The sequence below is a fragment of the Equus przewalskii genome, chromosome 22, assembly GCF_037783145.1.
Source record: "Equus przewalskii isolate Varuska chromosome 22, EquPr2, whole genome shotgun sequence".
NCBI lineage: Eukaryota > Metazoa > Chordata > Mammalia > Perissodactyla > Equidae > Equus > Equus przewalskii.
Window position 1 is genome coordinate 867,606 of NC_091852.1, and position 17,166 is coordinate 884,771.

General features: G+C 38.9%; 1 protein-coding gene across 12 annotated transcripts in view; it reads left to right on the forward strand.

Moving 5' to 3' along the window:
- Positions 1–17,166, forward strand: part of SLC35D2 (solute carrier family 35 member D2) — a 57,085-nt gene that overhangs the window by 35,592 nt on the left and 4,327 nt on the right. For 10 of the 12 annotated variants that reach the window (XR_011531397.1, XR_011531398.1, XR_011531400.1 and 7 more), the window contains one exon: positions 4,413–4,480. Coding sequence is in view for 6 of the 12 variants with exons in the window: in XM_070589893.1 (XP_070445994.1) it covers positions 4,413–4,480 (68 nt within the window). In the remaining 6 variants the exon portion in view is untranslated. Of the gene's footprint in view, positions 1–4,412; positions 4,481–15,642; positions 16,891–17,166 lie in introns of those variants that run through there. The other 2 variants (XM_070589894.1, XM_070589897.1) reach the window with 2 other exon arrangements.

A 17,166-nucleotide genomic window follows, 5' to 3' on the forward strand; every position in this document is an offset into this window, starting at 1 on the left:
AGTAGTCCTAGTGGCTTACCTCATTATCGTAGAAATGTGGGGTTTTTTGAAGTCACTGGAGTTCATCAGTTCTGAAATTCTGGTACTTTATAGCTGTTTCAGCTATTTATTTATTTCCAGAAATAGATATCTAGAAACTCCTAAGAACTCTTAGAACACCTGATTGGAACTAAAACATATTTCTCCATAGGAACAATTTTATGAATGGCATAGTGACCAAAAACTGAATTTTAGGTACATTATGACTAAACTAGATGATACATCTTTTTAATAATTTATAGCATTGTTTTGTAAGAATATGTGTTCCCACATCCAGATCATTGACTTATGAACTTGTAGTGGGTGCTTCTGAAGTTGCTGCCTGCCTGTAATGATTATCACCCAGAATTATTATACTTTCTTATACGATAGTAAAAATAAGAGTAGCTGGTATTTGTTGAGGATTGTTCTATCAGACATCAAAGCATTGTGCATGAACTGTCTCATCCTGCTCCTGCAACACCCTCTGAGGAGGAGGTGCTGCTGAGATCCCTGTTCCCCAGAAGGAACCTAGGGCCCCACATTTCAACATCTTCCCAAGGACAGTCGGTGATGGATCCGGGCAGTCGGCTCTGGAACACATCCTCTGCTGTAATCTCAGTGGTTTTATTTGTATATGAAAAGTGTTTCTTTCTTGCACGTATGAAAAACTATAACCTATCACATGTTGACGAAAATAATCCATGACCAATTTATAAATGAAAATTTGGGTGAGTTTATTCTGAGCCAAAATCTGAGGACCATGGCCCAGGGCCTTCCTTCCCAAAGGAAGGAAGGGCACCAAAGAAGTGGAATGTACAGAGTGGTTATATAACCCCAAAGAGGATGTTTCACAGATGATTGAAATGGCCCTTTTACAGTAGTCGTGAGGTTCCTCTGTTTGCACAGTGATTGATGGGCACAGCAGGTAGTAGGTCTGCTGTCTCGGTGGACACAGCAGGTGGCAGGTCTGGGTGGTCAGAGGTGAGTGCAGCAATCAGTTCCTAGCCTAAGGAAAGATGGTTATCCCTAAGGACATGCCAATGGCGGGGGGGGGGGGGGGGGGGGGGGAAGTTGCACCTTTATCTTAAGGCCATTTGGTCTTGTATTTGGGACATAGCATATGCTTAAGCAGATGTACAATGCATGCTCAATGGTCATGTCAGGCCCTTTTGGAAAAAACAAGGTCAGACCGAATTAGGTTTACACCAAATGGCTTCCTCTTATACTCCAATATATCCTATTGCTTGCCATTTCTATTTGTCACACATGTATCTTAGAAAGTACAAGAGGCCTGGCATATACTTTAACGTATTAAATTGTGGTGCTCTAGGAGAATATTATGCTCCTATTCTGGCTGGTGGTACTAGAATATCTCAATATTTACTCTGTCTGACTTCTTCCATTTGACCGGACTCCTATGATTTCAAATAAAAGTTCCTATAAGTACCTTAGAGCCCTGGCTGTGATTATGGTTCACTGAAATTCCAGGTGGATCAGAGCTAAATATATAGATTTATTTAAAAGTCTCTAAGAAAAATTATAATTAGAAAAATGGAATATATTTATGACTGTAAGGAAGGCTGTCTGTGAAATGACAAAATACTTAAGTCAAAGTTAAAAACTCTATTTTAATTTAAAGCTCTTGTATGATAAGAGATGCCAAAAGATACGGGACACTTTCTGTAATGTAATCAGTAATGAAAATAAACTCTGTAGAAAAAATGGTGAGATTTTCCCTACTGACATTGATCCACTCTGTGTTCATTGAATCAGGACAAACTTCTTCAGGTGGTCACTTTTAACATGGCTGAATCCATTTTTAGATTGTGCACCAAATGCAATAAAGAGGCAAATTTATGTAATTAGTGTGTTAGGCTGCAATATAAAATTGCATTTTATTTGCTAAGTTTGGTTTGCTTGTACCAAAAGTTGTTTGATGAATTACAGTGAAATGTTACCTTCTCTCCTTAACAGAGGGAGTTCTTGGGTGAGTCGTTTATCCTGGTTGACTGGAGAGCACCAGAGATGGTGCTGAGATGCGTGTGTGTGACCCACAGCCCTGGGCTCACACCTGGACCTTGGCCTTAGACAGTTAGTAGATCTGGTAACAGCACCTGGACTCTGACAAGTCAGCGATGTCAGCAACTCTTGTTACCAGATGAGGCCCCTGGAAAATCCTCAGTCGGTGAACTTTGTTTTGTCATTTGAATCACTACAATAGGTTCAGTGTACATTTAGTGTATTACAGTTGATGAACAGGGACAGATAATGGGACTTTTTTTAATTAAAAAAATCTATAAATGCAAAATGAAAAAGATTCACACTCCAACATACTTTTACAGCAATGTAGTAAGTCTCCAAGAAGAATTACTTTATTGTTATTCATCTTTAATTATTTTCTGTTTTAAATTAAATGTCATGCTACATTATTTTTTAAAATGCCACCAGCACAGCCTCATCATTACTAAAGAAACAAAACTGAAATCTGTCAAAATTTAGATGGGCAAAGAATCCAAATACTTCTATGAAAATTACTAAATAGCGCTCAATGGTCTGTGTGGTATCAGGAATATATATATGTATGTTTACTGTTTATGTAAATGCTTCCAGGTCTTTGAGTAAATAAATGTTTTTCTACCCTTGGTTGAAGTTTCGGGCATATGGTTTTCTCTTGTTCCCGATTGTATTTTAATTTCAGACACAGAGTGTTTTCCATAGTTGTTGTTTGGTGTTTTGTTTTTTGGGGTTTTTTTTGAGGAAGTTTAGCCCTGAGCCAGCATCTGCCACCAATCCTCCTCTTTTTGCTGAGGAAGACTGGTTCTGAGCCAACATCTGTGCCCATCTTCCTCTACTTTATATGTGGGACGCCTGCCACAGCATGGCTTGACAAGCGGTGCATAGGTCTGCGCCTGGGATCCACACTGGTGAACCCCGGGCTGCTGAAACTGAGTGCTTGAACTTAACGGCTGCGCCACTAGGCCGGCCCCAGTTGTTTGGTTTTGATCTTCACCTCAGCATGAACTGTCTTGGATGTTTTCTGTTCCTTTGATTGGCTTGAGGCTTGCCAGTAAGACAGATTTATATTTACTATATTTCTTCTTTTACAAGTAAGCATTAAAGAAAAAAAGCTTTATGATGGAAACTTTCAAACCTATACAGAAGGAGAGAGAATAGTATAATAAACCCCGTGCCCCCATCAGCCAGTTTCAGCAATATCACCATTTAGTGTGTATCTTTTTGATTAGAGAGGGTGGGCAAAGTATTACTAATGAAACAAGGACAGTAAAGTGCGACAAGGGTGTCCTAATTGGAGAAGAGAATTCCATTTTAATTGGTTTAAAATTTTTGAATTATAAACTTAAAAAAGATTTCAATGGTTTTAAACATATAGTTGCTGAAACTTGGCTAACAAAGTATTACTTAATAGAAAGTGAATAGAACTTATATTTAATCATGTTATTTAGCACATAAAGTATAGTCTTGAGTCACCTTAAAATCATTTTTGGATGTAGGCAAGGGACAAGTCCTGAATAAAATACTTTTTATTGTTACCTGTCATTTCAAGAGGGTCAGTTTTATTTTCTCGCTAGGAACTAAGTTCTCGGAGAGCAGAAACTGAGTCTTAAACTTCTCTGTCTCCCAACTACTCCTCCTCAATTACTTGTTTGCTTTGTAAGTAGCAAATAATAGTTCATTTCTTCATGTTACTTTCTGAGCATTTGCAAATTCTTGAAAACAGTTTATGAATTTAAGGTTTTCTTAGTCTTGCCAACATTATTAATTTGATAATAAACTTTCCTTATAAAAAGTAAACCCAGGACCTGGCCTCGTGGCCTAGTGGTTAAAGTCCTGCGTGCTCTGCTTCGGCGGCCTGGGTTGCAGGTTCGGTTCCCGGGTATGGATCTACTCCACTCACCAGGCATGCTGTGGAGGCATCCCACATACAAAAAAATGGAGGAAGATTGGCACAGATGTTAGCTCAGGGCTAATCTTCCTCAAGCAGGAAAAAAAAAAGGGAAAGAAAAAAAAAAAAGAAACCCAACACTGATTTCGTGGCTACAGGTTAGTAAAGGGTTAATGGTGGCCACAGCAGCAGTAGCTGTAATTTAGTACTTGTCACCTGCAAAGTTCTAAACAATTCATTAAAGCCTCACTTTGACCTTTTGAGGAAGTTTTTAAAAATAATCCCTGTTTTGTAAAATGAACCTGAGGTTCAGGGAGGAAAAGTAATTTGCCCAATGTCACACGACTGGTATTACCTAGGAGTTTTTAAATTGTATTTTCTGTTTTGGGAAGTGGTTCCTGTATAAAATCTACCATTTCATAAAACCAATAGATTAAACTGCAGTATTATTAATCTAACCATTAGTTTTGTTTCTTTTTGATAATAGGCTACTGAATTCAACCAATGGAAGAATGTTCTATTTCTCATACAGTTTCTTCTTTCCTGTTTTTTGGGGTAAGAAACTATAGATAAATACAAGCTTTGGTCTCTGTTATTTCTTGGCAAGTCTAAGAAAAATATGCATTCTGTCTGTTCTGCAAAATCTCTTTGTCCTTCTCCAACTTTCTCTGGAGAGTGCCTCTGTGGCAGAGGAGTGGCCTGGGACCCAACGCCTGGGAGCGCAGCCTGGCAGTCCAGGAGCAGCACCAACGGCGCCTTCTCCAAACGAGGTGTTGTCTGTTGACTGCCGGAAGTTGGTCTGCAGTGAAGTCAGCTGACTATTGAGTTCAGGACTGTGTTTGTTATCTTTGTCACAATGCTGCAGAATTTCCGAGAGCCCCACTTTACATAAATGTGTGGAAATAACAGCCATTTTCTGTAGTGCTGTACGTGCCCTATTCAGGGAAATTTCTGAGGAGAGATGTCCAGGTCATTGTATTGCCCAATAATTTTAGGCTTTTGTTCTTAAAATTTTCCTTAGTTGTATCTTCCTGTTGAGGGGCCATGTAGCTTGTGCCTTTTTTTCTCTTCCTAAAACTTGAAAATTCCTTTTGATGAATAGATAATGCACACAACTAGGAAATAATCCAACAGCTGCACAAGAATGCACAGGGAGTGTGAGCGGCCCACCCTTCTTCCTGCCCTGCACGCTGCAGACTTATTCCTCAGGGACCCGGCGTTTGGGGTCTCTGGAGTACACTTCCTGTGCTGGGCTCCCTGTGCACACAAGCACCCCTGTCTCATCCCATCTGACAGGGTCTGTGAACGACTGTCTCAGGGAATAACTTATGAAAAGATTTTTCCTGTGAAGAAGGATGAATTTCCACCTTACCTTTTTTTTTTTTAACCACTAATACTCCAATTTTCATTATGTGTAAATGAACTGTGACAACTCATGGTCTCTTTGATCGTTCTTCAATCCTCAAACTTGATTTTAATTGCAGTCATGTAGTCACTTACAGTATAAACATTTATGTATATCTTCCAGTTTACTAATTCTCTCTTTAGCCCTGTCTGATTTAATATTTAACTGTTGATGGACTTTTTGATTTTAACAATTTTATATTTTATTTGTAGAATTTCTAGTTTTGGGGGAACTTGTCCGTTCATTCCTAACACTCTCTCGTTGGTGATCTTTGTGACTGTTGTACCTTTTATTTCTTTAAATGTTACACACTTAGCTGTTCTATATTCTGTCTGATGATTCCAGTATCTGCAGTTCTTGACAATGTAAATCTGTAGTTTGTTGACTAAATATGTAATTTGTGACTGTCATTGTGCTTTGCTCTCATGTGTGTTTGGTGACCTGTGATTGTGAGCCTTTTGCTTAGTTTGAATCAGTCCTGTAGGCTGAAACTGGGAATTTGAGAGACTTTACTGCAGAGACAAATTGTTTTTGCTCCTGCTGGTAGCCAGGTGTTGCCCCTAACCTGGACCACTTGAGGCCTCTTTGAGGGTATGGGCTCAGCGGGCTACAGTGTCCCTCCCCACCTGGAGTTTGGCTCAAGGCTCAGTTTCCAGACAGCGTTGTTCTGCCATAGCCTCTGCCCTGAGGCAACCAGATCCTGCTCTGACTGTCTGCTGCTCTCACCCTCCCTGGCCCTGATTCCTTATCACTCTGTGCCAGGGCCTCCCTTTTTCAAAGACTGGATTTAGGGGGACTTCTTGTGCCTCTTTCAAGATGAAAAATCTGTTAAATAGTATGTCTGTTCCAGGTATTGGTTGTTCTGCAACGGAGAGTACAGCAGTCCCCCCTTATCTGTGGGGGATACGTTCTGAGACCTGAAACCAAGGATAGTACTGAACCCTATATATACTATGTGTTTCCCTGTACATACCCACCTGTGATAAAGTTTAATTTATAGATTAGGCCTAGTAAGAGATTAACAACAATAACTAATAATAAAATAGAAAAATTATAACAATATACTGTAATAAAACTTACTGTAGATTTTAGCAACCTTAGCATATTTTATTTTATTGGGGTCATTAATAGTTTATAACATTTTGAAATTTCAGTTGTACATTATTATTTGTCAGTCACCATATATATGTGCCCTTTTACCCCTTATGCCCACCCCCCCCAGCCCCCTTCCCTCCCGGTAACCATTGATCTGTTGTCTTTGTCCATGTATTAGTTTATCTTGCACATATGAGTGAAATCATATGGTGTTTGTCTGTCTGGCTTAGTTTGCTTAACATAGTACCTTCAAGGTCCATCTGTGTTGTTGCAAATGGGACGATTTTGTCTTTTTTATGGCCAAGTATTGTATTGTATAAATATGCCACATCTCTTTATCTGATCATCAGTCGTTGGGCACTTGGATTGCTTCCATGTCTTGGCTATTGTGAATAGTGCTGCAATGAACATAGGGGTGCATAAGTCCCTTTGGATTGTTGATTTCAAATTCTTTGGATAAATACCCACTAGTGGGATAGCTGAGTCATATGGTATTTTCTATTTTTAATTTTTTGAGAAATCTCTGTACTGTTTTCCATAGTGGCTGCACCAGTTTGCGTTCCCACCAGCAGTGGATGAGGGTTCCCTTTTCTCTGTATCCTCTATAACGTGTGTTATTTTTCATCTTGGTAGTTATAACCATTCTGACTGGTGTATGGTGATAACTCTTTGCAGTTTTGATTTACATTTCCCTGATGATTAGTGATGTTGAACATCTTTTCATGTGCCTGTTTGACATCCATATATCTTCTTTGGAAAAATGTCCGTTCATATCCCCTGCCCATTTTTTGATCGGGTCTTTTTGTTGTTGTTGTTCACTTGTGTGAGTTCTTTATGTATTTTGGAGACGAACCCCTTGTTGGATATATGATTTACAGATATTTTCTCCCAGTTGGTGGATTGTCTCTTTGTTTTGATTCGGGTTTCTTTTGCCTTGCAGAAACTCTTTAGTCTGATAAAGTCACTTTTGTTTATTTTTTCTTTTGTTTCCCTTGCCTGAGTAGGCATGGTATTCGAAAAGATGCTGCTAAGACCAATATCAAAGATATTTATGGTTTCATGTCTTACCTTCAGATCTTTCGTCCATTTTGAGTTTATTTTTGTGTGTGGCAAAAGATAATGGTCTGCTTTCATTCCTTTGCATGTGGCTGTTGAGTTTTCCACAACACCATTTATTGAAGAGACTATCTTTTTCTCCATTGTATGTTCTTAGCTCCTTTTTTGAAGATTAGTTGTCTGTAGATGTGTGGTTTTATTTCTGGGCTTCAATTCGATTCCACTGATCTGTGTGTCTGTTTTTGTACCAGTACCATGCTGTTTTGATTACTGTAGCTTTGTAGTATATTTTGAAGTCAGGGATTGTGATACCTCCAACTTTGTTCTTTTTTCTCAGAATTGCTTTAGCTATTTTGGGTCTTTTGTTGCCCCATATGAATTTTAGGATTCTCTGTTCTATTTCTGTGAAGAATGTCATTGGGATTCTGATTGGGATTGCATTGAATATGTAGATTGCTTTAGGTAGTATGGACATTTTAACTATGTTTATTCTTCCAATCCATATACACTTTATGTCATCATTGATTTCTTTCAATAATGTCTTATTGTTTTCATTGTATAGGTCTTTCACCTCCTTGGTGAAATTTTTTCCTAGATATTTTATTCTTTTTGTTGCGATTGTAAGTGGGGGCGTGGGATGGTATTCTTGAGTTCTCTTTTCTATTAGTTCATTATTAGGGTATAGAAATGCAACTTAATTTTGTAAGTTGATTTTGTACCCTGCAGCTTTGCTGTAGTTGTTGCTTATTTCTAATAGTTTTTTGATGGATTCCTTACGTATTCTATATATAAAATCAGGTCATCTGCAAACAGCAAGAGTTTTACTTCTTCATTGCCAATTTGGATGCCTTTTATTTCGTTTTCTTGCCTAATTGCTCTGGCAAAAACCTCCAATACTATGTTGAATAAAAGTGGCGAGAGTGGGCATCCTTGTCTTTTTCCTGTTCTCAGAGTAATGGCTTTCAGTTTTTCTCCATTGAGTATGATGTTGGCTGTGGGTTTGTCATATATGGCCTTTATTATCTTGAGGTACTTCCCTTCTACACCCATTTTATTGAGAGTTTTTATCATAAATGGCTGTTGGATCTTGTCAGATGCTTTCTCTCCATCTCTTGAGATGATCATATGATTTTTATTCCTCATTTTGTTAATGTGGTGTATCACATTGATTGATTGGCAGATGTTGAACCATCGCTGCATCCCTGGTATAAATACCACTTGATCATGGTTTATGATCCTTTTAACATATTGCTGTATTTGGTTTGTCAATATTTTGTTGAGGATTTTTGCATCTATGTTCATCAGTGATATTGGTCTTTAATTTTCTTTCTTTGTGTTGTCTTTATCTGGCTTTGGGATCAGAGTGATGCTGGCCTTGTAGAATGTGTTAGGAAGTGTTCCTAACACTTCTTCAATTTTTTGGAATAGTTTGAGAAGGCTAGTTATTAAATCTTCTTTGAGTGTTTGGTAGAGTTCTCCAGAGAAGCCGTCTGGTCCTGGACTTTTACTTTTTGTGAGGTTTTTGATTACTGTTTCAACCTCTTTACTTGTGATTGGTTTATTCTGATTCTCTATTTGTTCTTGATTCAGTTTTGTGAAGTTGTATGAGTCTAAGAATTTATCTGTTTCTTCCAGATTGTCCAATTTGTAGGCATATAGTTTTTCATAGTATTCTCTTATAATGCTTTGTATTTCTGTGGTAATTTCTCGTCTTTCATTTCTAATTTTATTTACTTGAGCCTTCTCTCATTTTCTCTTTTTTTCTTAGTGAATATGGCTAATGGTTTGTCAATTTTGTTTATCTTCTCAAAGGACCAGGTCTTAGTTTCATTGATCCTTTCTACTGTTATTTTTTTGTTTCTATTTCATTTACTTCAACTCTAATTTCCATTATTTCCTTCCTTCTGCTGACTTTGGGCTTTGGTCGTTCTCCTTTTTCTAGTTCTGTTAGGTGTAGTTTCAGCTTGCTTATTTGAGATTTTTCTTGTTTGTTAAAGTGGGCCTGCATTGCTCTGAATTTCTCTCTTAGGACTGCTTTTGCTGCATCCCCTATGAGTTGGTATGGTGTATTTTCATTTTCATTTGTCGCCAGATATTTTTTGATTTCTCCTTTAATTTCTTCAATGATTCACTTGTTGTTCAGTAGCATGTTGTTTAGTCTCCACACATTTGTGACTTTCCCAGCTTTTTTCGTGTAGTTGGTTTCTAGTTTCATAGCATTGTGGCTGGAAAAGATGCTTAACATTATTTCACTCATCTTAAATTTATTGAGGCTTGCCTTGTTTCCCAACATATGGTCTATCTTTGAGAATGTTCCATGTGCATTTGAGAAGAATATGTATTCTGCTAGTTTTGGATGGAGTGTTCTTGCTCTGTGTATCTATTATGTCCATCTGGTCTAGTGTTTCATTTAAGGCCACTGTTTCCTGTTGACTTTCTGTCTGGATGATCTTTCCATTGATGTGAGTGGGGTGTTGAGGTCCCCTACTATTATTGTGTTGCTGTTAATATCTCCTTTTAGATCTGTTAATAGTTTCTTTATGTATTTTGGTGCTTCTGTGTTAGGTGCATATATATTTATAAGTGTTATGTCCTCTTGGTGGAGTGTCCCTTTTATCATCACTATATACTGCCCCTCTTTGTCTCTCATTGTCTTTTTTGTCTTGAAGTCTACTTTGTCTGATATAAGTATGGCAACACCAGCTTTCTTTTGTTTGCCATTTGCTTGGAGTATTGTCTTGCATCCCTTCACTCTGAGCCTGTGTTTCTCTTTAGAGCTGAGATGTGTTTCCTGGAGGCAGCATTATTGTTGAGTCTTGTTTTTTAATACATCCAGCCACTCTGTGTCTTTTGATTGAATTCAGTCCGTTTACATTTAGAGTGATTATTGATATATGAGGGCTTAATCCTACCATTTTATCACTTGTTTTCTGGTGGTTCTGTATTTCCCTTGTTTCTCATCCCATGTATTTCTGACTGCTAGTTCAGTTTGGTGGTTCTCTATGATGGTTTTCTCAGTTTTCTCTTTATCATTTGTGTCTCTGTTCTGATGTTTTGTTTAGTGGTTACCACAAAGTTTGTATACAAGATGTCATAGATGAGATAGTTCATTTTTTGATAGCCTCTTATTTCGCTATTCTAAGCATGTTCCATCCCTTTCCTCTTCCCTGCCTAAGTTATTGTTGTCACAACTTACTCTGTTTTGTGTTGTGAATTTGTTATTAAAATGAAGTGATTATACTTATTTTTTATATTTTCCTTCCCTTTATCTTTAATTTTATAATTGTGTTAGCTAACCTGTTCTGATAGAGAGCTGAAATTTTCTGATTTTGTCTGCTTATTTATCTCCTTGCTCCAGGCTTTGTAAACCCTTTTTCTCCCCCAGGTATTAGGGCCTTCTTGATCATTTCTTATAGGGGGCGTCTTGTGGCGATGATCTCCCTCAGCTTTTGTTTATCTGGGAAAATTTTTATTTCTCCATCATACCTGAAGGATATTTTCACTGGATAGAGTATTCTTGGCTGAAAGTTTTTGTCTTTCAGAATTTTGAATATATCATTCCACTCTCTCCTAGCCTTTAAGGTTTCTGCTGAGAAGTCAGCTGAAAGCCTGATAGGAGTTCCTTTGTAGGTTTGTTTTGTTTTTGGTGAGGAGGATTGGCCCTGAGCTAACATGTGTTGCTGATCTTACTTTCTTGCTTGAGAAAGATTGTTGCTGAGGAAGATTGTTGCTGATCTAACATCTGTGCCACTCTTCCTCTATTTCGTATGTGGGATGCTGCCATAGCATGACTTGATGAGTGATGCATAGGTATGTGCCCTGGATCTGAACACATGAACCCTGGGCCACTGAACCAGAGTGTGCAAACTTAACCACTACGCCACCAGGCTGGTCCCATAGGTCTTCTGCCTTGTTGCCCTTAATATTTTTTCTTTTTCATTGGCTTTTGACAGTTTTACTAATATATGCCTTGGAGAAGGTATTTTTACATTGATGTAATTAGAAGTTCTGTTGGCTTTGTTTACTTGTAATTCCAGCTCCTTCCCCAGGTTTGGGAAGTTTCCAGCTATTATTGTTTTCAACAAGCTCTCTGCTCTTTTTTCCCTCTCTTCTGCCTCTGGAATACCTATAATCCTTATGTTGCATTTCCTAATTGAGTCAGATATTTCTCAGAGAATTTCTTCATTTCTTTTTAGTCTTAGTTCTTTCTCCTCCATCTGAAGCATTTCTCTATTTCTGTCCTCTAAATTACTAATCCTGTCCTCCATAATATCAGATCTAAGGAGTCCAGATTTTTCTTTATCTCTCACATTGTGTTTTTCAACTCCAGTATTTCTGATTGGTTTTTTTAAAAAAATAGTTTCAAGCTCTTTTGTGAACAGTTCCTTCTGTTCATTAATTTCATTGAACTGTCTTTCTGAATTTCCTTGTAACTCATTGAGTTTTTTAATGATAGCTATTTTGAATTCACTGTTATTTAGATTATAAATTTCTCTGCCTTTAGGATTGATTTCTGGGTGCTTTTCAGTTTCCTTTTGGTCTGGAGATTTAATATACCTCTTCATAATATTTGATGGGGAGGACTGTGCCATCACATAGTAGTAGTATGTGGTTACAGATTCCACCTGCCGCCACTGGGAGAGGGGCAGGAGCTGTGTATTCTGAGCCTGCCATGATCGCTGGCAGCTGTGCCTGTCCTTTGGCAGCTATGCCAACAGAGGCCATCTGCATTTGTCTCCTGACCAGCACTGCTTTACACATGTTTGTGCAGGTGCTCTGGTGGGGTCCCTTACTTTGGCTGACTGGCCAAGCTGGTGTTCTAGACGAGGGGAGGGGTGCTTTGTTTCGTGTGTGTGATCTTGGGGGCACTCCCTCTCTGCAATTGCCGTCTGCCCTCCTGGGGTGCTCGGCTTGGTGAAGATGTCCCTGCAATAGCTTAGCCTCCTCAGTATGGAGCTTTCCCATGGGCTGGGAGGCAGCTCTGAGAGCAAAGGGGTTCCTGTGGAGGGCTGCCCTCCCCTCACCTCAGAGCTGTGTGCAGTCCCACACCCTCGATCACTGCCATTGGGGAGGGAGAGGAGATCCCCTTACCTCCTTCCACTGCCTCCCTAGGAGTCCAGCACCTCTGCCTTCAGACGTATGGCTGCATGGATCTCTCAGACGTCTTTTGTGTTGTGTGGATGTCCTCTGTTGGTTTATGAATGTCCTTTTCATTGTGTCTTAGAGGAGTGAGTCTAAGGGAAGAGCTCATTCCGCCATGATGCTGACATCAGTCCAGCGTAGGGTTTTTTCCTTTCCTTGATAAGTTGAAAACTTTAACCGTTTTGCTTAAAGGAAGCACTTTACAGCTTCTCTTTGGCATATCTGAATTGCCAGCATCATTATTCTTGCACTTTTGGGCCATTGTTAAATAAAATAAGTGTTACTTGAACACAAGCACGGTGATACCATGACAGTTGTTCTAATAACCCATTTGGCTACTAAGTGACTGATGGATGGGTAGCATATAAAGCATGGATATGCTGGACAAAGGGATGGTTTAGGTCCTGGGAGGGACAGAGTGGCATGGCATGAAATTTCATCATGCTACTCAGAATGGCCACAGCTTAAAACTTATAAATTATTTATTTCTGGAATTTTCTGTGTAATATTTTCAGACTGCAGTTGACTCAGGGTAACTGAAACTGAGGAAAGCAAAACCACAGATAAGGGGGGACTTCTGTACTAAGTACTCTAAGTACTCAGGCAGCCACTGTTGGAAGCATAAGTTTAGTAAGATCTTGGTAGTTTTTCTAGTTGTTGACTGTGCACATTTAACTTTGAAAAAAAATCTACTGGACTGTGTTTGAGAGTCTCCTTTTGTCAAGCCATCTACTTTTTTCTCTCCAATTAAAAAAAAAAATTCAACCTGTATCAGACAAACTCAGACCAGCACCTTTCCCTGCCTAAGCCCATATTCACATGTGAACAGCAGAGCCAAGTTTCAGAGTCTTCTCATTTCATTATAAACTTGGTGAGGTACTGGTTTTATTTTGTTTTGTTTTTTCACTTGCACTTTTCCATTTAACCATTCCATGAAGGAAATCAAGCAGTCCACTGTCCTTAGTGAGTGATGTGGTGGGCGGCAGCTGGATGTGAGATGTGACTCCCTGGGGCTTGCCTCTCCCAGGCTTGACCCCATCTGTGTACAATTGTATACATTTGTTTTTCCATTTAATACTGTGCTTCTTAGAAAACAAACACTCTCTTGATAAAAGTTCTTAATATGTTATTTTGTCAGTAGTCACTTTGCAAATGAAAATGTCATAAAGGCATGGTAATTATAAATAAATCAGTAAAAAGTGATGAAATCATTAACATTTTAGGTTTCACCCAAATTTAAGGATAAAAACTAGGTAGGTCTCAGTTTTTTAAGTGGGTCTTTTGAGCACACTAAAATCATCATTCCAACAGTCAAGTGCCTGAACCCTGAAATCAGATGGCCTGAATTTGAGTCCTGGCTTTGCCGCTTATTGGCTCTGGGTCCTTGGACAAGTTATTTAACTGCTCTGAGCCCCATTTCCTCATCTTTAAAATGGGAACAATGAGCTGAAGTATCTGATCCATGGGGTGGGGTTATGTGGATGAATGAGTTTATAGTGAAGAGCACTTAGTACAGAGCTGGACGCACAGAGATGCTCGGTGAGTGTGAATTATTGTTGATGTTGACGTGCTTCTCTTTCTTGTGGTCAGCCTGTTTGGTTTGGCTGTCCTTTATTTACCCAGACAGATTTGGTTCTACCTATAGCCCGTAGCTCCAACTGTCTTTCTTCTATTACGTATATGTTACCTTCCATGGTCAAGTTTTAATTCTGAAACTACTCTGGAAGGAAGCTCCAATTTTGGCATGGTAAACTTTTCAGAGTCCTGTCTTCTCACATTTTCTCATTCAAAGGATCGGGTCATTGGCTGCTTCATATTAAGAGAAGTCATTGTAAGCTTCTGAGCATATCCTTGGTTTTCAGAACAACTAGCCGTGGGCCCGGGCTGTCCCTTCTTCTGGTCCCCGCGGAAAGTCTTGAGCCCTGACTGCAGAGGACTCTGACTCTCAGCTTCTTATTTATTTTCACTCTTTCAAGTTTACATTTCAAACTTGCTTTTTCCAATCATTAAACCTTTATCCCAAGTTGAAAATATAATTAAATATTATAACATGTAAAAAGTATATGTTAGGAAGCCAATGGAATGGTGAAAAGGGCAGGCTTTTATTTATTTATTTTTTTTGAGTTATGATGAAGGACTCAGCTTTAAGAAATGCTGTTTGTAATCAAGAGTTTGTAAATAAAGCATATGATGGAGTGAAATTATTTCAGGAGGGTAAACTGGATTGTGGGAGCTAAGACAATTTAATGCAGGTAAAGGTAAAATATAGACTGGAATTTAAGTTGACAACTAGATTTTAAAAAGCTGGCAGCACAGGTCTTTTTAATCTTGCTGAGAAATGACAGGCTCTGGTTTGTTCTTCCAGCGTCTGGCACCAGCCCCCCGGCCCTGAGGTGATTATCCTAATCTGTTTCTGCCCCAGTAGGAGGCCCTTTGATCCCACTGAAGCAATAATATATTCCTTAATAAAAACACAAAAGTATCAAATTTTCCCTACTCACAGGATAAAAAATGTTCTATTGTTTGAACCTTTACTGGTGGCACTGAGATGGAGTGTAAAAGAGGAAACAGGATTCTGTGTATTGCTGGGGCCCAGGGGCAATGGAACCTTTAGAGTGCAAGTATTCCCTTCATTTACAGACTAACCAAATCTTAGTGCAAAACCAATGCTCTAGGAAGATGGACCATATTTGTCCCATGACTCTACCATCCTTGGCACACCCTGAGGCCTTTGGTTGGAGTGAGTTCTTACCACAGAAGGGCAAGGTGAGATTACTGAAATTCTTTGAAATCTGGAATTATAAGAAAGTAATGTGCTTGGCTACCATTGTGGTAGTGGAAGGAGTGTAAAGGTGGCCTTTAATTATTTGAGTATTTGTGTTGATTTTATATATATGCCTGTACATAGAATAGTAACCGGTAACAGGTTGTAAATGAGGTCATTTGATTTCTCTTTGTGACTGCCATGAATGTGCCATACAGCCTTGGGTAAATCGGTTATTTTTTGTGTCATTTTCAGAAACAGGAAGAAACCTTTGGGCAGGGTTCTGGTCCAGGGGTTTCCACGTGGGCACCTCCATCCCTTGGGGCCCTATGAGCCAAAACACGCAGCTGGCATCTGTTGTCTGAATAAATGTGTATTGCATATATGTGCTGTTATTTTCCAAATGTACACAGATGATATATAATTTAAAAAATACAGAGTGGCAAAAAGCTACTGAGAATTCAGCAATGCTTTTAAATATCTTTGCATTTTATTAATCCATGGATGCTAAAATCAAAACTTCTGTCATGTGGAGGTTGACATTTTTGGTGTTTAAAGTGGTGTGGTTTCCTGTGTACTGAGTTAATGGAGGTTCATTTAGTTCAGAACCTTGGTCTTCGCCAGAGGACTACATCTTTACTTATTTGCATATATAAATAGATTATATTTCTTGGGAAAAATTTTAATATCCTACTTGATCCTAGTGGTTTTCCATGCACCCTCTCTGGGGACACCTAGTGGTTATAGTAAGAAGTGCAGCCTTTCTGTCTGCACAGAGAGTGGCTGTTCCGGTAACAGATGCCATGTGTTACTGAGGAGGACTGCTGCTGACTCAGACTTCCCCAGGGTGTTAGAGACCGGGGCTCCTCCCCTGGCTCAGCCCAGCTGGTGTGTGTCTTAGTTGCCCACACTCATGGGAGATGGATACTGGGATCTTAGGTCCAAGCTATCTGCTAATTCTGAATGTGGGCCCAGCTGGTTTCACGAAAATGCAGGATGGGGAACATGTTGCATGATTGGAATCCTGGAGTAGGAATTTTTAAGCAAAAATGAAAATAAAGAACACCCATGATTGTCCTGGGTTTAGGCTGCATCCCACTTTAGGAAGCTTGCAGGAAGCTTTTCTGGGTCCCCTCTCTCCCTGTACTGTAACCTGTCATCTTCTCAGACTCTGGACTCCCCCCAGGGCAGATGCTGTGGGTTTTGTACTCTTACTGCTGGGCTAAGCAGAGCAGGCACTTGTAACATCAGGTTGAGTTTGTTAATCTTTTCATTTTATGCATGAATAGGATTATTTATAGTTCCCAGGGCCCTGAATTAACGTTGAATTTATTAAAATTGTAAACATTAAAAAAACTTAGATTTTCTTAAGCTTTAAGTTCAATTTATAAATACTATTGCTCTGTTTATGAAGCTAGTAATTTTTGTATAAAAGTAACATTTACTTTCATTTGATTAATAGTTTATTAACTCAAGTTTAGCTGATTAAAATCTCCTAAACAATTTGCTGTAAATTGGTCTTGTTTACAATTTACTGAATTAGAAAGTTTTTAAACATTTTATACTGCATTTACAAATGCGATTTACCTGATTTTTCTCCAGCAATTCCGAGCCCTAATGAGGCCCAAGCGGAGCTAAAGAGCCAGATTATTTACACACACAACTTTGAAATCTAAGAAACCAAACTTGGAAATGTGGTAAATCAGTTTCTTGTAAACATTCTGTGTACAGACTTACTCAGATTCTCTTACTTATTTCAAATGAAGATTGGAAGTCTAA